The following is a 24,659-nucleotide window of genomic DNA, read 5'->3' on the forward strand; positions in this document are numbered from 1 at the left end:
AACACCCCAAATACCAGGAAGTATGAGCGCGACAAAGATTTCCTTGAGCTACCAGGAATCGTACAAGTTGTCTCAACAAAAAGTGATGAGGAAAATCTGTGCCTCAGCCTGGGAGAAAGGAGAGAAGTAGCAGAGATGGTATGACACTACACAGCACAAGATCAAGAATGGACAGTAATGATAAATGGACACAGCAGATCAAGCCCAGGGGTGTAACTGAACCCTTGGTGGGTTATACTCACCTGCGCAACACCTCAGGGGTCTGTCATTTCCCTACACCTTTATATTTTGTTATGCCAATACTATGTAAGGTGGCTTTGCTTTTCACTACCTTGTTTAGTAAGGGTGGGGAGACGCGGGTGTCAGGCATGTTGTGTGTAGCAACACAACCTGCTTTTGTATATTAAAGAGACAAGGTGGGTGAGGTAATATCTTTGATGGGACCAACTTCTGTTGGTGAAAGACACAAGTTTTGAGCTTACACAGTGGACATGGTGCTACCTAGGAGCTTTCATGAGGCGGGTAAGTGAGCTCATCTGTGGAGCCAACTCTTTGTTTCCCAACTTTGGGATCGAAAACTACTCCATTACTTCCCCCATCACCACTTTATTTTGGTGGTTACATTCTGTTTCTCCTCTGGAAGAACCTCCTGCCCTCCCCCTGCTCTCTCTACTTCCTTCCTGCCAAAGAAACTCCCTCCTCATCTATCTTCTTCCCCACCTGCCCCCCTTAATCCAACGTCACCGCCACCAACTTCTCTGAGGTCCCTTTACAGTTATTGCCCAGGGCCGGGGCAGGGGGGCAATTGCTGGCTGCTGGTGGGTTTGCAAGGTCAGCCTTTAACTCGCTTCCTCTCACCCCCGTTCATGTGGGTCTGGTAGTGCAATGAACAGGCACCTGGAAGAGGATTGCCTTTTCTTTTCTTTCCAGAATACCTCGGCCACAGGCCCTAGAGGAATGTCACAATGACACAGGGAACATCCAACCTCAGATCCAAGCCAATCCTGAATCTGGGAAATACAGTACAATCATGAATGATTATTACTAATGATGACACCATTGGGTTCGTTCACCCCGGGGCTTCGCTCAATAACCCCGAACAGGTGCTTCCCCTCCTCCGGCAGCGGGACGAGGGCTGTGAGTGCGCGGCGCAGGGATGAAGCCAGCGGTAGGAACAGGGCTTGAGGGCGGAGGCGGGCGCTGGGTGGCGCGCCCTTTGCTGGGGGAGGGCGGCGGGAGGAGCTCGCCGGATCTCCGCCTGCCCCAGCTGAGCGTCCGTGCTGTGCTGGGAGGGATTCGCCCAGGAAAGTCTGCGCCAGCTCAGGGCTTGCATCATGGCAGGGAAGCCGCGGAGCAGGGCCGAGCTGCAGCAGCAGCAGGCGGCGCCGCCGTCCTGGGGAGAGCTGCTGTCCTTCCAGTCCTTCCAGCGCATGTGTCCCCCCGGGGCCGGCTACGGCTACGGCTACGGCGGGGGCAGCATGCAGGGGATGCGGGAAAGCGAGTTCCGCAGGCTCGGAGGTAACCCGATCTGGAGTGAAGGTGCCTGGGGGGTGGCCCCCTGCGGCCAGGGAAGGGGCTGTGGGCGCGGCTCGCTCACTGAGCGGGCCTGGGACAGGCAGCTGCTTATACAACTTCTGCCCTGGCCTCCCCCCACTCGGCACAGTCCCTCGGGCTTGACGCGCCGCAGCTAAACCGAAAGTAACACACCGAGTTTCCCTCCTTCGCAGAAGTTTGAAGAAGCCCTGGCAAGTGGAGTGGTTGGAGTGTAAGTGCGGGCTCCTTGCAGGAGAGGACCCCAAACACTCGGAACATCCTTTCAGCACGCCCCAGAGCTAGACAGCACAGAGTTTACCCCCGCAAAGGTTGGGTGTTTCCGGCTGAAAGGGTCAGGCCCGGACCCTAGCGTTTGAGACAAGCGCTCTAATTAGTCTGGCAAAAAATATTCTCTCCCTTGTCCCTTGCTCACCTTTCCCTCCCTTCGCCCTTTGGATGTCACCAAACTGGTTCACCATCCTAGGCAGGACTTGAATTTCGAATGTAAAAAGCCAGGGGGAAAGCCCATTTAAAAATAAAAAGCAATGTTCTATATGGCTAAAAGCAGCAAAAAAAAGGACCCAAGCCCTGCTTGTTTTCCCACCTTTTCAGGTCACCTTTAAACAGGGTTTAAATTATCTCCATTGGTCTCAATAGTGACATAAGTAAAGGACATTCCTTTTTATATATTTATAACATTTTAAAATTGTACTTGTGTTGGTGTAAAATGACGCATCTTCACAGGGAAATAATGACAAAATAGCTTTAAAAAGAACAGTACAATTCACAACATTTAGGCGGGTAAGGATTTTAATCTCAACACTTCTCTGAGTGACATTTCTCTTTGTATAGATTTTTATTTTTCAAAGTCAAACTTTGCTTTCCCATACCCAAGCCGATATTATATTGGCAATAAGAATAATGATGTATTGTTATATGTTTAAGATCCATGCCCATGGCTGCTGTGGCTACAAGACTTTTGGAAAAGTTAAAATAACACAGGGAGCAAAAAGTAAAGGAGTAGTCGCTAAGGTGCCACAAGTACTCTTTTTCTTTTTGTGGATACAGACTAACACGGCTGCTACTCTGAAACAGGGAGCAAAATACCCACAGATCCAATCCTAGATTTGTGATCAAGTCAATATGCTTGTTTTACTAAGAATATTTTTATCCTGTCACTCTCTTTTATTACTTCTGTGAAAATGTTTCTTGCAATAGATTATAGGATCTGTGTTCAACCCACTAATGGTTTAATGTGTAACACTGGCCTTTAAAATTTACATCAAAAGGCAAAAACGAGGAAAAGAGTGAAAGAGAGCAAGGTATAGTTTGAGATGTTTGAGGATTTTTTCTTTAAAGAAACAAAGATTTATAGAATTTTAATTTGAAGACGTAGCATTTCTGACATCAGTTATTCATATTTGTGAAAGTTTGAAAAGAGGTTTGTGTGTGACAAATAAACTTGGGCCAAAATTTTAAAAATAGGTACTTAAAGTTAGGATTCTAAATCCCTATTGACACTGAAACATGTGACCTGATTGTCAAAAGTGCTGAGAACCCAGTAGCTCCTAATAACTTCAGTACTTTTGAAAATCAAGTCTTTTAAGTGTCTATAGATCGGGTCTTTCAATGAGCTCTCTGTGAATAAATCTCTGCACCCACATTGCAGAATCAGGGTCTAACAAGGGAATTAGGATTCTACTTTAGGTATCCATTTTGGAAAACTTTGTGGTGTGTGTGTGTGTGTGTGTATATATATATATATATATATATATATATACACACACACACACACGCCACAAAATCAAGCCTTAATAGATTTTGTTACAGTAGACTATGGGTGTTAGATATTTTATAATGTTTCCAGGGAAAAATAAATATTGAGCATAAAATAGAATGTATGATAACCCTAAATTGTATGTTAGTCTGTGGCAGGGTGACCTGAATTGCCCAATCTAGCTGGCATTCAGATATCTCTACTTTGCTTGTCCCTCCCTCCCCGCCTTTCAGGATGTAATTTTTTTGAGTGTTTAAAAGGCTCCAGAGCATTTAGCCAACCAGCAGTTTTCAGTAACCTGTCAGGATCTCCCTACTGGGGCCACAACTAGAAGCTTTGTGTCATGGAGGGCTCCATCTCATCTGTAAACATGGGTCCGGAGCATGCAAAGTTTTTCAAACTAACCTTCAGATTGTCCCTCCCTTAGCTGAATGAATGTTGTTGGGCTTCTCCATGTCTGCTGCAGGAAAACTCATCCCTTCTGGTAAAGAAAGTAATTGAGCAAGAGGTGAAAGAGTGGGAAAAATTATTTCTAGTCGTTCCTGATGATGAATAAGACAGTTGGGTGCAATGCATATGTGGTCAATAAAAGAATTCAAGATAGTCACCGGGGGAATCATCATGCCATTTCTAGAGGATGGCAAAGGACTATGAACTTTGGACCTTGTAGAAGCTTACATGCACATAGGAATACTCCCCAAGTACTAGAAATACCTTATTTGTTGTAGAGGAACAGCACTGCCAATTCAGTGTTTTGCCTTTTGGGTTGGCACTGGTGCCACAAGCTTTTGTGAAATGCTTAGTCATGGCTATCTGCACAGGATAGTATTGCTTGTGTTTTCCTTGGATGACCTAGTCCTTCTCCCCATGCCAGGCAGGAATCAAGTAGACCTAGACCATCCCTGACTGGTATTTGTCTAACCTGTCTTTAAATGATGGGGATTCCACAGACTCTTCACTTGACAGGTATCGGTGCTTAAATATCCTTAGAGTTTGAAAGTTTTTCCTAATATCTAACCTAATTCTCCCTTGCTGCAAACTAGCCCGTTGCTTCCTGACCTACCCTCAGTGGGCATGGAAAACAGTTCATCACCGTTCTTTATAACTGCCATTAACGTATATGAAGACTGTTATGAGGGCTTCCCGAACCTTCTCTTCTTTAGATTAAACATGCCCATTTTTTTCAATCTTTCCTCATAGGTAATGTTTTCTATACCTCATCATTTTTATTGTTCTCCTCTGGACTCTTTCCAATTTGTTCACATCTTTCTTTAAGTGTGGTGCCCAAGCTGGATGGTACTCCAGCCGAAGCCTCACCAGTGCTGTGTAACCCCAAACAATTACCTCCAGTGTGTTATGAAACTCCTGTGAATACATCCCAGAATGACATATCCGTTTACAAAATGAGTGAGCTTCAAGCGTTAGGGATTGATCTGTGTTATACCAGATTTTACAAAGTGGTCCTTTGGAGTTATCCAAGATTCCTCTCCAAGGTGGACAGTGTCCTTATCTCACCTTAATGAGCTTGTCTTGACAACATACCCCCCCACCCCCAGTATACCCATCTGAAAGCCTTTCTCGTAATGCAAGAGGATAAATGCCCTGGAGTTCTACTTGGAGTGAACTAAAGCATTCAAAGTCCTTCCAACTTTTTGTTTTCAGTTGACATCAGTTCCTTAGATGATGCTGTCACTAAGTGGACCATGCTGAAATGCTCTCTGATTGTAGCTTGCATTGCTATGGTGTGACTGGCCTAAAAGTTAGAAGGCCATATCAAGGCTCGCTTGATCTGAGGCAGGGTGGCTTCTACGGCTAGCCTCAGGATCTTCCCAACAAAGACATCTACAAGGTAGATGCAAGAGGAATCCTGTTTTGATCTCTCAGTTCCGCAGAACCTCTCTCTAAAGTAGGGAAGCCCAAACTTTCTTGCACCTAGAGATGTCATTTCTTTATGTATATCTAAGTTTGTCACTTTGTGCAATTTTTAAGCCTATGCTTTTTTGGAATCCTTCTACAGACTATATGTGAATTAGGGCTGATGTCTTTTTGGGGAGTATCTTACTTCTTTACATATTTCAAATCAAGCAAAGCCCCCACTATAATTTTCAGTTCAGTTTCTGCTGCCTGTTGCAGTTGTTTGGTGGTTTGCACTGAGAAGCTCTGCTGTCACACCGTGACCTGGGATGAGTAGGGTCCCTCTCCCAGTCTCTATACAGACATCCATTTCACAGCCCCACTACTCGTCCTGGATGCTTGGTTGAGTGATTGTAGCCCTAAATGCATAATGGTTCTCATGCTTTGGAAATAAATTAATGGTGGGTATAAAACACAGATCTGCTCAGCCTAAAATAAAAGGTGAGATTTGCCAAAGTGCTCAGCATTGACCTAACCCTACTCCCATTGAAATCAATGGGAATTATACCACTGATTCCAGGAGGGAAAAAAAAATCCCTCTTATAAAAGCTCTGTGAAAAGATAAAAAGAACTAGTGCAGTTCCTTAAATCATCAGGGGTCTGTTATGCTTAACACATAAGCCTTAAGACTTCCCTTTTAAGCAAAAGTTTATCTGTAAGTTTCTCCTTGGAGGACGATTAACTGACAGATTGTGCAATACTTTCTAAACATATGCATGGAGGCTATTAAACTGATTCCTATCTTATAGGCAAGAGAGTACACGCAACGTGTGACCGTGGCCTTAAACACTTACTTATAAAATAGGGTCAGAATATTAACCTTTAATTTAGAAACAGTTAAAAAATCAACAATGTTTCAGAGTCTCTTCTTAAGCAATAGGATCTAATATACTTTATGTTGAATGATTTGCTATAATGAAATCACAGCACTAAAGAAAAAAATCACATTCAAGCTGTATCATGTTTTTGAGAAGAAGTGGGCGTACTGTATCTAATATAGTATGTTACATTTAATCCCAAAGTACTTTTCCAGTTATGGGTCTGTTCCTGTACTCCTTTCCTAGAGAACGCTCTCATTGACTTCGGTGGGAGTTGTTGCAAGAATAATGAGCACAGCCGTATATACAGATGCACCCAGAGAGAAGAATCAAGGGCACTAGAGTGAGCACCTGTCTTTTAAGAAATAAATAATCCTCACTTGTTGCCTAATGTCCCAAATCCCATATCAAATTAATAGATGGTGCTCATCATCCCATATTTCAGTGATAATCATGCAAAAAATCATACAATACTAAGGTGCTGTGTAGACTTTGTTGTTGTGCATAATTTTGTACAACTAATAAAATATCATGGGTGTTGGTCTCTTAATAATAAATTTAGTCTTGAATTATTTATAAAATTGTCCCTTATTTCCTTGAAATGCGGTGGTCACTCAAAGTTGTCACCTGTTCTCATTCTGTCTTTCAGTAACAAAACAAATAACATTTAGGTATTTGACCTTTGTCTTCTCCAAATAATTACTTTCTCATATTTCTGTTAACAGTTATTCTAGGACTTTGTCTCTAAATAGGATAGTGGGGCAAATAGTTCTTCTCAAGACAGCATTATTTTGTTGGTAAGGGTTATTAGACAAGCAGTGTCAGTTCTGTCCTCTGGGAGGAGAATAATCACAGGCATGGGTTCATCTCCTATTATTTCTGTCCTGGTTGAAATCAAGAACTAGTGAATGAAGGTTGGAAAGATTTTTTTTTCTTCTCACGGTATGAATTAATGTTTAGCCTTAAATCTTTTCATAATCTAGCACCACTCACTTTTATTATTTCCTCCGCAATTGTAAAGATTAAATCATTTTGGTATTTGATCTGAGAGCTGTCTCATATGTATATGAATCCCTGCTGATTTGCAGAACAGTAATGTACACTGGCACGTCTGCCCTTTTAATCTTTGTTTTGTAGAGACCTGCTTTCCCCTTCAGCAGAAACTTCTGTTATTTAGGGTTGGAAGTGAGAATGGTCTAGTCTCAATATGCTTTTAAAGATTAAATTTGATAATTAGGATTATATTTATGTCACTAATTTAATTATCCCCAACCAGGTTAAAAAAAAAAGTGCAGGCATGTTATAATCAGGCAGAAAGAGCTTAATTATGCCTTGTCAAAAGCTGAGCCACCCGTGCCCCTCACAGTGGCTGAAGGTATTACACCTTTTGAAAAAGTAAAATGTCTTCACTGGTGTGAGCAGGTGAGCATGCAGGTGGAAACCAGTGCTCCCCCTTCCTGTCACAGTGGAGCAAACCTGGGGTGCAGGGGGATGGATGGGGCCAGGCCCAGGTGTCACAGGGGTCACTCACAACGAGTGATGCCTCCTCCTGGCTGTCCTGGGGTTTAGCTCTGGGCAGGCGCTGCACCCTCCTCCGCAGTCTCTCCCACCACCCTCTCATCCTGCAGTCCCTCTCGCTCCAGGAACTGCGGCCTCCTCTTTGTGACTCTTTTTCCATTTTGCTGCTGAAAAAGGGGGAAGGGAGAATTGGAAGAAGGGGGAAAGCAAACTCACCCCAATTTTTCATTTTTGAGTTTTAGTAAAAAAAGAAAAAAAGAATATTTAAAATCTCCTAAAAATCTTTCATGAACATATTCACTGGGCCTTTTTTCCCCCCGCCAACCAAAAGAAATGTTAGTTTAAACTTTGACCAGCTCTAATTCACACTCATGAATCCTCAATCCTTTTAAAAAGAGAAACAAAAAAGCCAAACAAGTATGTGAGAAACATAGATACAAACAAGCGACCTAAAGCACAACAGAGCACTGAATACAATGCTACCTAAACTTATCTGGGAGATTTACTACTATTTGTATTATGGCTGCGCCAGATGCCCAAATAAATGATCAGGGCTTCATTGTGTTAGGTGCTATTCACAAATGACAAAAAGATAGTCCCTGCCCCAAAGAGCTTACAATCTAAGGGCCAGAACATGGCCTGTCCTATGTGCTAATGCAAGGCAGGAGAGGGGGCAGTAGGTGACCTTACTTTCTTGGACTGATGCACCCTACCACCACTTTCTGTGCATGAGAGTGAAGCAGACTTTACAGAGCTGCTATGTACCCCCCATTGTACAGGTAGGTGGGAAGGTCAGGAGAGGGCATGGAGTGGTTGGGAGCCTAACAACAATTACTACCGCCCAGAGCCAGGTCTAAATAAGAAGCTCTCCCTTGGGCTGCTCCACTGGCTGTACAACACTATAGGCTAGGCTAGATCACACATAAATGGTTTACCCCCAGGTAAGGATAGCATAGATGGTGGCGTGCTATAAAGGTGTACCAGCATGAGTTTGGGAGTGTCACATTACACACGTCAATAATGGTAGTCATCTCAATAACATGCTAGTATCACCTTTATACCACATCACACTGTCGTGTGTTCTGCGTAAGCCACGCAGGAAAAAGCTGTTTCAGAGAATATACAAAAATTCTTGTGGGACTGTTTTGGCATGTCTCCTGTGAAGCTAGGTGATCCAGAAGTACTGGACTTGAAGGGAGAGGAAAATTATAACAAATACATTTTAAAAACCTCTAAAAATGATCTTAAGTATCTTTTCTAGACATAAAAAAGGTCATGACTTAAAACCCCAGTATCTCAGAACCTACTGGTTAGGGAGAGTGAGTAGAGGAAACTGGGATTTGCCCCAACCACACAGAGCTTGTGTTTCTAGCTCCCATTAGGCATGAATTATGGGACAGTAAACCTGTCATGGGCCAGTACTGAATATTTCCCCATGGTGCACTGCATTGTAAAGGGGTAAATTTTGGTTTGCTAGGGGAAAGAAGCTGCTGTTTGAAGATTTGTAGCAAATGAATCCATACCCCATGGAAGATGGATTAATGGGTGGAGTGCTGGTGGTGAGAGGGCCATGTTACATGCAGCTTATTATATGGCTGTTCAATTGATTGCATTGCTATCACCACAACAATGTGATACGACACAATCTTACTAACAGTTCCTGTAGTTTCTGATTGTATAAATGGTTAGCTGAATATGACCATTTCTTAATATGTTTGTCTGTGTTATCTAATGAGCTCACATTAAGAAGTAGAGTAGGAGCTGTTTGAGTGTAAAAAGGATTTAATACCGAATATAAGCATAAAGTCAACAATGCATAGATATTTCAATTTTTTTTTTCCTTCACAAATTTTCATAGCAGCAACATGTCATTAGGAAACAGCCATCTGGCACATCATGATTCAAAAGGTTATCACTAGTACACTTGGTGTAGGAATGATGGTTCATTCTTGCAGTGATGCTTGATCTTTTACTCTGGTGTTGGTGGACTGAGCTCCAAATAAATAGTAGTTCCCATCATGAAACTGCCATAATATTTCAAAATTGAAGGAATTTTTAGTTTTGTAAGAGGAAAAAGATTTCCCCAAAGATTCAGGGGTTGTCTTCTGTTTCTGGCAGTTGCATTACTCAGGCTGATATATGGAATGTAGTTTCTAACCTCAGCTTTGTCATTGCAATACATTTCTCAAAAGTGTTTGAGGAACCATTGTACTGGTTCATTTAAATACATGGGTTATAGTAGGAGGCTTTTAGAACTGTAAGCTCAGCTGATGAGTTTAGGAAACAAGTCTGTAAGCAGTAAGGTCTGCTGCTGCTGTAAGTAAGGGTGCAAGTTCAGACTTTTCATTTGTACTTTGCAAGTACAGACAGGATCAGTTGTGACTGGATCCTTTGGCGAAAAAGGTTCAGATTTGGGTCCCTTAGGCACTTATAGCCACATTTAGACTCCTGTTTCCAAATCAATGTCTTGATTTAAAGAGGCGCCTCTGGGAAGTCAACGGGTGTTGCACATATTGAGGCACTAATGAGTAATTTTCAGCACCCAAGTTTGAACATTTTTGTTTTAATGTTCAGATATGTTAGTGTGGAATCCCTATAAGGAATATCTATATAAGGCATAGTAGTGTCCACTTTGTTGTATAGTATATGAAAATGTCAGTACAGGGAAGAGATTGTATTGTAAAAGGAGAAGCTGCTTTCTGATCATTCACTGAGCAAATTGAGCATATTTGAAACTTTTGTTGCTCAGAAACATTCCTGCTGTTGAATTTTTATATTCAGCAATGACTACTTCCAATTAAGTTTTTTTTTCGTTGTAATGTTGCCATGTGATAGTGCCATGTGTAAGATAGAAATACACTGGTAAGAAAACACCTATGTACAGATCACATACCATTCTATTAGATATAGAGCTATTTCTTTTTTTAAAAAAAGAGAAGATTATTAATCTAAAGAAATTTCATACATTTTAAGACAGAGACATGGTCAAGTTGATATCAGTGGAATTGCTACTCTAGATTTACACTGCTGTAAGTGAGATTGGAATCTGGCCCACAGAAGCTTCTGCTATGTCCATGTATTATTAGTGATTTGTTTGTGGTATCACTTACCATGTGCTAGGTGCTTTCCAGACATTCAAGAAGGGACGGCTACTTGATCCAAGGAACTCCCAGTCTCCAGACAGATACAAATAAACAGAGAGGGGAGGGGCAGTTTATATGCCAATCAGCTTGATTCTCTGTATACATCATAGCAGAAGTGGATCTTTAAGAGGGTCTTAAATGTGAAAAGAACCTTTATGGTTAAGCTCGGGAAGATCATACCATGCACAGGGGGCTGCCTAGTAGAAATCACCAATGAGAGAAGCTGACAAATGGGCAGACAAGACCAGGAACATGGGCAGAGCAGAGAGGATGGTGAAGGAAACCTGAATCTTGTCCGGGGAAGATATTTGGGGTGGGGGAAAAGGGGGCATGTAGAGCTTTTTAAGATGTCTCTAAGGCATCTATAACAATGGTTTCTAAGCACCAGGTATAAATGTATAGTAGGCATATTTTATTTAAAACGGCATTTTAAAATATTTTGTTAGGAATCTTTCTGTACTTCACTGAGGTCACTGATTCAGAACACAGCAGTTCGAAAAGGAAACTGAAAGTGTTTATGAACAGTGAGTCAGTTTTGTGCCCGTTTTGTGTTTTTGTGCTCTCAAATTTATCCTTGATTGCAAAATAAGTTGTATAATATACTTGTCATGGGGCTGCTACCCTACACAACCATGTTAGTTTTCTATCTGGTATATGAAATCTGGGTATGAAACCAGATAGAGAAATTTCCCCAAACAAGATTTATAATTCTCTTATTGTCCTATTTCTTACTATCTTCCTCTCTCCCCTGTGTAGGAGAATTCAAGGGAATATTATATTTGCAAGAGGAGGAAGAAGATGGGGTTTCAGTGTTCGTTCAGACCAGGTTCTGAAGCAACATGGTCTAAAACATTTTCAGAGCACCTTAGGAACAATGTTAATCAGACAACATTTTTCTCAGTTCTGGATTCCCCTGAGTAGAGACTTATCCAATTTTGTGACATGCATAAATGAAGGAGTAGGATGACAACAACAAACTCACTTTTACTAGTAAAATAACTAGTACTTGAACTTGAGTCTCTGGAGATGGAATCATGTGCTTGTTTAACGTTTGGAAAGATGACAACCTTATTTTAACAAGTATTCATTAATGTAATTTTGTGAGAATTTTATTAACATACGACCTTAGGATACTGAATACCACTGTGCATATCCCTATGCATACTTGTTAAGAGTGCAGCTGAAGGTTAAAGGCCACATAAATCACCTGAAGTAAGGATGCAGCCCAAACATCCTACCTCCTATCTGAGAGAGAAATCGAAGGTGCAAAACTTTCAGATTTTTAAGATGCTTGTGCTCTTATAACACTATGTATAAGAAGTTGTCATAATTACTGCTTATGTTGGGTAGTTACTAATAGTTTCAAGGATGCCATGATATGTAAGCCTTTGTGTATGCGTACCAATGCCCTTTCATTAAAACAGGATAGACCTGATGATGGGTAATGGTCCCATCCACTAGTGCCATTAATGTCTCCAACAGCATATTAAGCAGAGGCCTGTGATTGGGAACAACATTTTTTCCTTTTATTTGTACTTGCCAATAATCTCTTTGTGAAATCATGAATGCATTTTACAAAATAAAATGTAAGATCTATCTTTTGAAACAGAGAAGAGTATGGAGTCATTTCCTCCCCGCCCCCTGCACTTTTACCACACATCTGTGGGTAAAACCAACAAATGACCAAAATGAAAAAATGTGTAACGTAAGAGAGCAGAACATGGCCCTTTTGTTTCCCCCTGCCCAAGCTATATAGAATGGTGAATAACTTGCCTTGTAGTCTGGTACCCCAGTGTGTCAGCATCCTCCTTTGGTCAGATAGGGCACTGCAGTGTCTGCGCAGATCAGAGGGGATGTCAGTCCCCTTTCTTGTGTGTTATAGTCCTGTTCTGGAGCCAAGGACATTAATATCTGTCTCACTGGGGTGTACAGGTTTTCCCTTATGTTGCTGGGGATTATATCCCCCTTGCCCTCAAGGGGCCTGGAACCCCTTTTGCTCTTAAGGCCTTTTAGAGGCAGGTAGGGGAACCCAGGCCCACCCACGCCACTGGGTTCCAGCTCAGGCCTCTTAAGCCAGGCAGGCAGAATCAGTCCTCCACAATTCTCCTGCTATACCCTGAGTTCTCTCCTACTGCCTTTGGTTCTGTAGGCATCTCCAGCCTGTGGCTCTGGGCATCCCTTCTTTGGGTTGATTGTCACTCTGGGGCAGCTTCTCACCAGCTTGCTAGGCAGAACCTTCTTTCTCTGGCCTGCTTGTTCCTCTAGCAGCCATTCCACCCCACTGCTTCTCTGCTCTTTTATTCTCCCAGCTGTTATGAGGCTGCCAATCAGTAGTGGCCAGCAGTTGCTGCATTTACCTCTTGGTTGGTGGTGACATTCCTTCTCACACTGAGGTTGGATCAGAAGCAGATAAATAAAAACAGGAAAGCTCTGTGCTTATGGTGCTGACTGGAGTGAAACTAAGGATTTTACCAGAAATTATCTTCTACTTCTTCAGGAATTGCTCTTTGCTTCTTCATATAAATGTTGACTGGAACAATATTTATATTTAAAAAAACTAGAAAAGACCAAAAATAGTTGAAGCTATCTGAATGCTGCAAAGAGATAATGTTGGAAAAGCTACAGTACTTAATACTGCTATTCAGGAGAACAGGAGATATAAAGGTACTTGTGTTTTGAAAACTGGGAAGTGAACCAAATTGACATTCATATGAGAATGTATGGGGATTATTGTACTCTGAGGAAAACTATATTACTGGAGCATCATGTATTCAGTGCTTGCAACCAAACAGATGAAACATTTGATTAGCTAGCAAAGGACTTTAAATGCTGTCCATAAACAATGCGAACATCTTAGAGGTGGCGTTTCTTGCTAGAATGTCATGGGGATCATTAGAGATAATAAGAAGAGGACAATTATTGGCACACCTTAACTGCAGAAAGGTAGTGACAGATACAAAGCGCTGCAGAAACTGCATAATAATAGAAATGGAAACTGATTGATGGTTATACATCAAGCTGTACTAAAGGAGACCATTTAGCATTCAATCAAGTAAATAAAAGCAAACTGCAAATACTTGTTAACACAACAGGCGAATTGGATTTTGGGAGGTCCAAAAATGTTCCGTGGGATATACAATGCCAAAAAATCATGTAAAAGCACAGTAGGCATGACACAAAACAGAATGGGACATATGATATTAAACCAAGCAAAAATATCCATGTAGAAACCACTTCACAAAAGTTCATGAGAAGCTGTGACACAGCTGACTTTGCATGGTTCCTGGGACAGTGCCATTCAGTTAGACTGGATTGGTTTGTTCTCCATTCTGCTGCTGACAGCAGTTCGTGTCTTGACTAGGTCTCTTTGTCTCAATTTCCCCACCTATAAAATGAGGACGGTAAAAGTTGACTACCTCAGATTGTGAGGATTAGCCAGTTAGTTTGTATAATGCTTTAAGAACACCAAGTATTAATGTGCTTTTGTCCATCTAATGTGCTTTAAACTTGTCAGGGAGGGAATATGGAGGAAAGGGGAAAAAACCTATGAAAACATCTTGGAAATTTTTTTTCCAACGTGGGTTAACTAACTGCAAGAGCCATACTTTCAGTGGAAAGCCACTGGTCATATGATTGTCTGTTTTTGGTGGATTTCATGTCTCTATCTAGATATTATTGAAAACATTATTTCTAATTTATCCATTAGTAGGCCAGATTTATCACTAACTTTATCAAAGTTATGCTAAGTGGTACAACCTGGAACTGTGGGACTTTTGTGCCCCCTTAATTCTCCAGCCTGGGCTGTCTCTCACACTGCTGTGCCATTGGCAAACCCTTCCAGGTGCTGCGATCACTCAGCCATCAGCGTGTGGAGACTCACACTCAGTGAAATTGCATGAACGCGCTCAAAGCCACTCATGAATCATACAGAGAGAGGCATTAGCCAATCAAACCAGCCCCTCACCTTGCACTTGAGGAATATTCTGTTTTACACTGCTCAAGACTCCTTTGGACCATGCAAGCTCATTAGTTTGCCACTTTGTCAAAGGAAAGTGGACATGCACCAGCCTTTGTAATCTGAGCTGAGCTTCCCCAAGCATTTCAACCAAACAGGTGCTATTTTGAGGTACAGAGTGTCACAGCCATGTTTCTATGCAGACTAGGCTTCCAGTTAAATGTAGTTATACTCAGAAAGTCACTCTGGAAAAAACTGTTTTGTGGGATTCTGTGTTTTTCAATGATTTCCATATCAAATTTGCTCAGTGTTTTAACAGTCAAATATTTTTTTCTAGCTACTTGGATCTGAAAGTCAAGTGTGTTCTCTGACTTGTGCGTCATCACCAGTAATAAGTCTGTATTTGGAATGCAGTTAATAATTCTGTCAGTGGAATAGCAGCCAGTTCATATACTCTTAGCTTTATTGGCTCTACAATGCTCTTATGACTAACAAGTATTAAAGCATTTCTTCTGTGTTCAAAATAAGTACACTAGCTATAACTCATAATACGAGGGAGCAGATCTGTTGACTAAGAAATGGCCAATTTTACATAGGCACTTTTTCAATCATTATTTTATACTGTGAAATAAACTTGTAGGTAACGATGATGAACACTGATCCCCAATTCAGCAAAAGTTTGAAGTTCCCGATGTGCCTGCAAAATGCAGCAGCTGAGCTGGAGGGATGAGTTGGCAGGATGGGAGCGCAAGGGAAAGAGCATAATATTTTTATATTCTCTTCTATGGCACATGCTGCCCTTTTAGCAGCCACTTCTGACCCTATGACCATTTTGATAGCTCATTGTAAGTAAAAAAACAGCCTCCACATAATTTGGGAGGTGTTTAAAATCTCATTTTGGTTTTTCAGTTCGAAAATGAGTTTGGAGTGTCCTCTAGGCTTGAAGCAAAGACAGACTTGTGGTGGCCAGGCGGAGTGAGAAAAGGGCTAATAGTCCCCAGAATACACTAAATGTCACTGTATAGACAGCTGCAGAAGCTAGCAGAGCCATCTAGGTCTCCCTGATGTAAAAACGGGGAGGTGGCAAAGCTGCCTACTCCTCAGAAAATATCCTGGGAACGTGTGGTGGTGTGGGGAATGAGCATTCCCTCACAGCCCTGCTCACAGATGGGGAAACAGGCGAGCTAAATCCACCCTGATGCCCTGAGAGAGGCTAGCCTGAATCCCCCTCATAAGAATTGGGTTTAGCTGGCCACTTGGTTGTTTCTGCAGAAGAGAGCACCAGATAAGGGCATTGGGGTGGGTGTTCCATGACCTATGAAAAGTTTGACTCCAGGTGCGTTATGCCAGTTTCATTTTCAGTCATCTTTCATGGTTTCACCCGGGATGTAGGTGCTTAAATAAACCGGAGAGTTGATAGGAAATGGGAACTTTTTCCTGAGCATTTTAGTTAATTTTTACCCCTCATTTCTCATTGGACCATTGTTTTCAACAAAATTTCTGATTTGCTCAACTGAAATACCAGGGTAAACTCTGGGGTTCTGGTCCCATGTGAACCATAATCCATCAGTACGGTGTGCCAAAACTCCAGCGCTTTGAAACAGGTGAGTTCTGCACAGCTGTAATAGCGTGACATACTTCTCAGTGTATGAAGGTAGTCAGAAAACACCCTAAGCATATCAGGACTTCCGCAAGATTAAAATGCTGTTTCTATCAGAACCACAGTCAGCTTTTTCTTATCCATTTCTGCAAGTACAGAAAAGGACAGGGTGTGTCTGTAAGGTGTCACAGTGATTACCCTGGAGTTCATTCAAGCTAAAAAGAGTACCGTTGCATTAGGGAGAACATTAATGTAACTAATCTCTTGCAAATGTAACAGTTCTTTCATAAACAGGGAGTGCAAAAGTTAAGAAGTAAATTTTCCTATCTTAGAGTCAATATATACTGGTATATCAACATTTAACGTTAATTGTCATTGTTTTTGTTACTTTCCACTGTGGCAGTGGCATGTAAATATGATTACACATTGAGTGACCAGATGGCAGTTACATGTGTTATAATAATGAAAATTGACTTCAGATTTTAATGTTCTACTCTCAGAGCTCCTTTAAAGAACTGGGACTAAGGAGGCAGAGAGAACAAATGCAGAAATGGGTAATTAGAATCTCTTCACAAAAAAGCCCTTTAATTTTATTAATCAAAGTGCCCATAATGTCTTTAAGAACAATCTCAGTTTTTATAAGGACTCCATCAGCTCTGTATCTGAGTACTTCAGCTGAATAGAATTGTTAACAATCAGTAACATAACCTTCCTGAGTATAGAGAAAAATGGAGAGCGCTCCAATATTCTTTTTAGTCTCTTAGGAAATGTATTCATGTCAGCTAGTTTTGTTTCAGGTCTCGAGTGCCAATTGAAAAACGCCCCAGAATATTAAAAAAAAAAAAAAATTGGAGGGGCTGGGTTGGGAGAAGGGCGGGGAATGGAAATTCAGAAACCAAACTATTTCAGCCAAAAATCTAAATATTTCTAATTGGAAATGCAGCTGTGGTGCTTCAAGGGAGTTATAGTCCAGGTGTTTCATGCTCCCAGTCTCCTCTATACACTGGGCTCCTTGGTTGGACAATATTTCCCATGATGCACCATGGTCTGTCCTCTTGAAGAGGAGAAGCAGTCTATCAGGGAAGTTTCTAGCCATGCTGAATCATGGGGGATGTAGTCTGCCTGGACAGCTTTGCCCATAAAAGAGAATAGAGACATTAGGCAACTGAACCATTATTCCCAAAAGACATCCTGGGAATATTTCCAGCTAGGAATATTTTGGTTTTCAACCTTTTTTTTTTTGAATGAAAAATCAAAATTTTCTACAAAAATCAGACACTTCTAATGAAAAATTTTGTTAAGTTGAAAACACAATTTTCCATTGAAAGCCAATTTTTGACCAGCCCTAATAACAACCCATCGGGAAACAACAGGTGGTGTGAAACTTTGGTCTGGGTAGAAGGGGGTGGGAGAAAAGAAGGGGACAGTAAGGAAACTATTTCTATATTGCTTACTTGAGGGCTCAATCCTACTTTGGTTGACATCATCGGGAGTTTTGCCATTGACTTTACGGAGAACGGGACTGGGTTCCCATAGAACAGAATGGCTTATACTTTCACAGGTCTGGATTTGAAAAGCCACTTCTTTTTAGATTATCTTGGCTGTAGGTGTCTATCTTGACAGTATGTATGTGTTTTAAGTAAAGCACTTGGTTTGTTTCTCTAGATATGCCATGTTGCCAGTTCTGATTTTATTGCAAGTCTTGGAATATTGAGAGCTTTTCATAAGGCACATAGAGTTACACAGTTGTCTGGCTATACTGAAAGAAGGACAGGAGACATTTGATATGGGGTTAATCAGGCTGTAACTTTATTAATACATGTCGGGTACTACCTGGCAGATAAAAGTGTACAGTACAGGTAACCCCATGTTTATTCTGTAATAACCTAGGGAGCTTCCCCCAGAACCCCCTCTTTTTCCATTCAGGTGCCCCCAGCCAATCCATTGCTGGGACCTTACCATCCAACCTCCCCCGTAGGAGGGTTAAGGTGGGCTATAAGAAAGTGGGTTGGCTCCCTGTGTTATCTGGGATTTTCAGAACCCTCAACAGGGACAACTTAACTATTTTACTCCAGGCGGTGTAAGGAAGCAGGCACTTCCATCTGATAAGATTCATGCCAGTAAGTGTGCTATATCTAAAATTGCAGTTTATTAGATTTAAGCACACACAAACATAAGCAATAGGTTTAGACAGTGGTTCTCAAACTTTTGTACTGGTGACCCCTTTCACACAGCAAGCCTCTGAGTGCGACCCCCCTTATAAATGAAAAACACTTTTTTTTATATTTAACACCATTACAAATGCTGGAGGCAAAGCGGGGTTTGGGGTGGAGGCTGACTGCTCGCAGCCCCCCATGTAATAACCTCATGATCCCCAGTTTGAGAACCTCCTTAGCACATCCCAGATATTTACCTCCCATCTAGAATGGTATTAAGGCATTAACAGCAGGTTTGCAGTGGCCACTTGTTCACCCACAGGGGAGAAAGGGTGTCAGAAAAAATGTCTCTCAAGATGGCAACAGAGGACTGCTCCAAAGTACACTCTATTAGCTAATCTTTTGTAACTAACTTCTACAAAACACATAGGTCATAATGACCCCTACTGGATCATCACTTTTCTAACTTTCAATAAACTGTTAATATCAGAGGCGTCTAGACTCAAGGTTTTCCAACTACCAAGGTTTTCAGTCTCAGTTGTTTACTTGTCTGTCCCCTCCTCCCATTTGGATGAGCAGAAACTATAGCTAGTTTTGACCTTGTTTCTGAAAGCCTGTCTCCACATCAATCCTTAACTAGGCGGTGTTCTATTTCATTAATTCAGGGTGGCTGAATGCACATAATATGGTTGCAGTTAGCTTGATCACATTCTGGGGTATACATACCCCTCAAATCCAGGGCATCACTTGCCATACCAATCATAGGAGTCCCCAGTCCCCTCCCGTTCATTCCTTTAACAAACCCTTCCTTTATATATCCTTTTCAAGCCATTTATCCGGTCACTGTATGCCTTTCCTATGGAGTACCTGCACTGGACATCTGCCACACACATAATGAGTTGCAACGTATGGCCTACCCCACTTCATGCCATGCATGAACGGAGCCCTTTCTGAACCCGCTGCAGGGGAAGGCGGAAAAAAACCCAACTGCACCTAGGCCAAAATGGTGGTAAGGGAAAATTCCTTCCCAGGCCCCCTAAAAAAGGGGCAGCTAGCATAATGCCCACAGCAGGTCTTGACCAAACCTGGTATTTCACCACCTCAAGGGAAGGGAGAGTGGATACTGCCTCAGCCTGCTCTGTGTAAAAGGGGGCTTCAGACACAGAGCTGCCCCTTTTAAGCCCTTCATTTCCAGGGGATGAGTCAGAGACCATGCTGACTTCTCCTCCACTTTTGCAGCAGTTTTCCTCTTTCCCCCCCGCCCCCAACCATAAAGCACTGTTCCCTTCATTCAGCGCAGGGAACATGTCATCTTATGTGATTGTAAAGCACAGTGGGACCCACTATCTTGACTAGTACCTCCAAGAGCCACTCTAATATACATTTTTGTCAGTCATAATAAGCTCAGGAAAATATAATTCAATCACATAATATTAAAGTAACCCAGAAGATGACATGAGGCATCAGGAGAAAAACAAGAAACTTTCAACCTATGGCAGGCTCCAGTGAAAGTTACAGGCAGATATGTATGCTAACAGTGGGCACAAAATAATAATACATAACTCTTATATAGCACTTTTCATCAGTAGATAGCAATGTGCATTACAGAGGAGGTCTGTACATTATCCCCATTTTACAGAGGAGGAAACTGAGGCATGGAGCGGTGGAGGTCACTCAGCAGGGTAGTGGCAGAGCTGGGAATAGAACTCAGCCCCCGTCTATGGCCCCGTAGAAAGAGCAAGAGAGACTTTGTATGACTGGAGTAATTAAGCTCAGAATATGTACTGCAAATCAAAAGTGAGTGCCGTTTGTGAGGATTCGTGTAAAACTTAAAAAATACACCTAGTTTGGCAGCATTTTTTAATTGTGTGACAGGAAAATGTCTCCCAGGCTCCCGAAGAAGCAGTCCTTTTACAGCAGTATCAGACTTCTGAGGGTGTATGGTCTAGCACTGCTTCGTTTTCCTTAGAAGCCAAGTATATTAAAAAGAGAAAATAATCAGAGAGTGAAATTATTTCCTCTCATCATTTCCTAAGGCAACCATGACAGGTTTTCTTTTCAATAATTTATTTTTCCTTTCTCCTCTCCATTCCCCTTCTTCTCTGTTTGTGGTTTTATTGTGGCTGTTGATAAGCTAAATCAAAAGTGAGTTTTACACTTCCTTCTGAAGGCAGTGAGATTTGTGGTCATTCTAGTCTCCTGTCATTAAGAGTTGTAACCCCTAGGCCCTTATCCTGATGGCACACCTTCTGACCGCCTAATTGCCTCTGCCTTGTAAAGCTTCACTATTTTATGATGGGGGGAAGGCAGGAAGAAACACAAGCCAAAATAAGGAAAAACAGGTTGAAGAATATTTAGATATATTCAAGTCAGCAGGGCCTGATGAAATTATCCAGAGTACTTAAGGAACTAGCTGAAGCAATCTAGGAAACATTAGCAATAATCTTTGTGAACTCATGAAGGACAGGTGATGTCCCAGAAAATTGGAGACAAGCAAACATAGAATCTATTTTTAAATAAGGGAAAAAAGAGGACCTGGGAAATTATACCCCAGTCAGCCTAACTTCGACACCTGGAAAAATACTGGAACATGTTTAAACAATCACTTTCTAAGCACCTAGAAGATAATAGGGTAATAAGTAATAGCTAGTATAGATTTGTCAAGAATAAATCATTCCAAACCAAACTGATTTCCTTGTTTGACGTGATTACTGGCCTACTGGATAGAGGGATGCAGTAGAAATGATATAGCTAGATTTTAGTAAGACTTTTGTCATAGTTCCACATGACATTCTCACAAGCAATCAAGGGAAATGTGGTTTAGATGAAGTTACAATAAGGTGGGTGCATAACTGCTTTAAAGATTGTACTCAAAGATGGTTTGCTGTCAAACTGGGAGGATGTATCTAATGGGGTCCTGCAGAGGTCTGTCATGAGTTTGGTACTATTCAATATTTTCATTAATTATTTGGATAATGGAGTGAAGGGTATGCTTATAACATTTTCAGATGACACCAACTGGGGAGGGGTTACAAGAACTTTGGAGAACAGGATTAGAATTTAAAACAACTTCAACAAATCGGAGAATTGAAATCAACAAAATGAAATTCAATAAAGACAAGTACAAAATACTTCACTTACGGTGGAAAAAATGCAACACATGACTATTGAATGGGGAGTAAATAGCTAGGTGCTACTGAAAAGGATTTGGGGTTTATAGTAGATCACAAACTGAAAATGAGTCAACAATGTGATGCTGTATCTAAAAAGGCTATGATCAATTTGGGGTGTATTAACAGGAATGTTGTATTGTCCTGCTCTACTGGGCACTGGTGAAGTCTCAGTTGAAGTGCCGTGTCCAGTTCTGGGCACCACACTTTAGGAAAGATGTGGACAAATTCGAGAGAGTCCAGAGGAGATTAACAAAAATTATAAAAAGTTTAGAAAACCTGACCTATGAAGAAATCTTAAAAAAAACTGGGCATGTTTAGTCTTGAGAAAAGAAGACTGAGGGGTGATCTGATAACAGTCTTCCAATAGGTTAAAGGCTGTTGTTCTCCAAATGCACTGAAAGTAGGACAAGAAGTAATGGGCTTAATCTGCATCAAGGGAGATTTCAGATGGATATTAGGAAAACCTTTCTAACTATAAGGGTAGTTAAGCACCGGTATAGGCCTCCAAGGGACATTGTGGGATCCTCGTCATTAGAGGTTTTGAGGAACAGGTTAGACAAACACCTGTCAGGGATTGTCTAAGTATACTTGTCCTGCCTCAGCGCAGGGGGTTGGACTAAAGATGACCTCTCGAGGTCCCTTTCAGCCCTATGTTTCTATGATTCTAAGAGAAAGCCCAGTCTCCTGTTCTCACAAGGAATGTAGCTGCTAGGGAATGTGGTCATCACAAATAGTGGTGACCAAACTTATTACACAGGAGGGCCAACTAATCCTAAACACAACCTTGTGTGGGCCAAACAGATTCTATGTGGAGTGGAGATATTTGCCTTCTTGTAAATCCTCAGGGAGTAGTCTTAGTTAGAGATGTCTATTATCCAGTGTGGTTTAGCAGTTCCTTTATAAAGGTTGTGTTGTGTGTTGTTGTTGTTTTGTTTTTTTCTGAAAAAGTGGTTGCTGCTGAAGCACTGGGCTGGGGAAAATATAATTTGCATGAGAAAAAGGACAGCCCAGAATTGAAGTGTGATGTTTGCTTCAAATAGACTTTAAATTCTTAAACATTCTCTATAACAAAGCCCATTGTGTGTGTGTGTGAGAGAGAGAGAGAGACAGAGAGTCTTTTAAAAATACATTTTCTTTCCCTGTTTGCCTCTTGTTATTGAAGGAGCTTCTGGTGCTGCTCTGCTTATGCCTGGTGGTGGAGACAATGCTCATCAGAATAACACAAGACCTATATGCTTTAGAGACTCCTGAGAAGAGGGGAAGTACCTGACCCTCCCCAAAAGTTGTACAACTGCAGCCATGTCCTGCTCACCAGAGACGCCAGAAGGAGAGTTGGTGAGGGCTGCATGGTGCTGCTGAGGAAGAGGACTAGGGTGTGCTGATGCTAGGAAAAGGAGGTAGCTCTTGGCCGTGGCTCCTTAGGTGGTTCTTAAGAAGCAGTCCTCAGCAGGCCCCCTCCATTCTTCCTCAGGAGACAGCAACCCACTGCTGCCAAAATAGAAGCCAATGTTCCTTTAAAATCTGGCCTCAGCTGGATTTCACTGTTGATGAGCTAAATTTTTTGATTTAACTCACCATCCAGCGGTGTCAGCTAAATAGAATATTTGTCTGGAGTAATTGTAATATTGATATCTACATTTACATAATATGTATGCACAACTTGCATTGACTTCAATGGGAGTTGTGTATGTTGAACAACTGCAAGACAGGACCTAGTCAGTAAGAAACTATGTCACAGTTACTTGTGGTTAATGGCTCTCAAACTGTACCAGTGACGCACTGCCAGTATTGTAATAAAATGTTTCACCTGAACCTATGCTAAAGTCTGTGTAACAATGCATGAGCTTTCAGAGAAGGGGAGTGAGAGACTGCAAAATCAGTTCTTTTACTATTTAACTGAAAGCACTTTCTCATAAATAGAACCAAAGAAGGTTTCAGAGTAGCAGCCGTGTTAGTCTGTATTTGCAAAAAGAAAAGGAGTACTTGTGGCACCTTAGAGACTAACCAATTTATTTGAGCATAAGCTTGAAGTGAGCTACAGCTCACTTCATCGGATGCATTTAGTGGAAAATACAGTGAACCAAAGAAGGAAGCAGTGGTAACTGAGCAAACAAACTTGCAGTGATATAAGTTCCACTTTACTGGAAATGGTTATACTCTGTTCCCAAAGAATGCACTGAATGTATAGATGGTAGAGCAGTGTTCATCTGGTGGATTTTTTAGTGCGGAGAAGAAGGGCCCTTTCCCAGGGACATTTTTTGGAAAGTACTTGACACCTATTGCAATCTAGTTTATTCCAAATCCAAAATATTTGCTTTTTAGTAGTACTTTTTTGAGCCTAAGGCACAAGTCATCTCTGACAAGTTAGATTTAGCAGTCTCCAGAGAGGGGATGTCTACATCAGAGGCAGAGAAATCTTCCTAACCCTTCTTTTGATTGGTGCCAGAATTTTAACATGGACCCTCGGAAACCCCTGGAAGGCATCCTCCAGCATATCGCTAATATCGTGGGCTGTTTCACCCATTCATAACTTTGCATTGCTTATCCTTCAGTGAAAAATCTTTGTTTCCAAGTTTTCAGTTTTAGATTATTTTTAAATTGCTTTGCCAGTTATAGTGGAGGATGAGAATGTTGTAAGCATAGTTAATAGATCAATTATAAGGCACGAACAGATTGTGATTGCTTTACAAGAAAGAGAACATAACTATAAGCCAATTTATCTTCCTTAGAGAGGCAACGGATTAAAAATGGCTTGCAAATTGTTTCTCATGGAAACACCAAGTTTGCATTTAATATCAGACTTGTCTTTCTTAGTAAAAGTTCAGCAGAAGTTTGAGAAAGTTAATCCAAAGTCAGTTCTCAGGGGAGAAGACTAAATACACTGAGCAATAACTGAAGCTTCTAAGGTTTTTTTAACTTGAGTTAACAAAATAGATATTAGATTAAGCTTAAAAAATAAAACAGTTTTCAGATATACTATACTTTTTAAAAACACTGGGAGAGTCTCTCTATGCGTCTGAAAACTATGTTCCTTGAAACTTCAAACTAAAAATTGTAACTATATTTTTAGAA

The 24,659-nt window shown here is 41.4% G+C and overlaps 1 protein-coding gene across 1 annotated transcript in view; it reads left to right on the top strand.

Annotated features, from left to right (window-relative positions):
• Window positions 1-1,217: 1,217 nt before the first annotated feature.
• MOCOS (molybdenum cofactor sulfurase) overlaps window positions 1,218-24,659 on the top strand; it is a 403,212-nt gene continuing 379,770 nt past the window's right edge. The window contains exon 1 of the mRNA XM_073332641.1: window positions 1,218-1,518. Coding sequence (XP_073188742.1) covers window positions 1,335-1,518 — 184 coding nt within the window. The 5' untranslated portion in view covers window positions 1,218-1,334. The remainder of the gene's footprint in view (window positions 1,519-24,659) is intronic.

The sequence above is a fragment of the Lepidochelys kempii genome, chromosome 2 (assembly GCF_965140265.1).
Source record: "Lepidochelys kempii isolate rLepKem1 chromosome 2, rLepKem1.hap2, whole genome shotgun sequence".
Taxonomy (NCBI): domain Eukaryota; kingdom Metazoa; phylum Chordata; order Testudines; family Cheloniidae; genus Lepidochelys; species Lepidochelys kempii.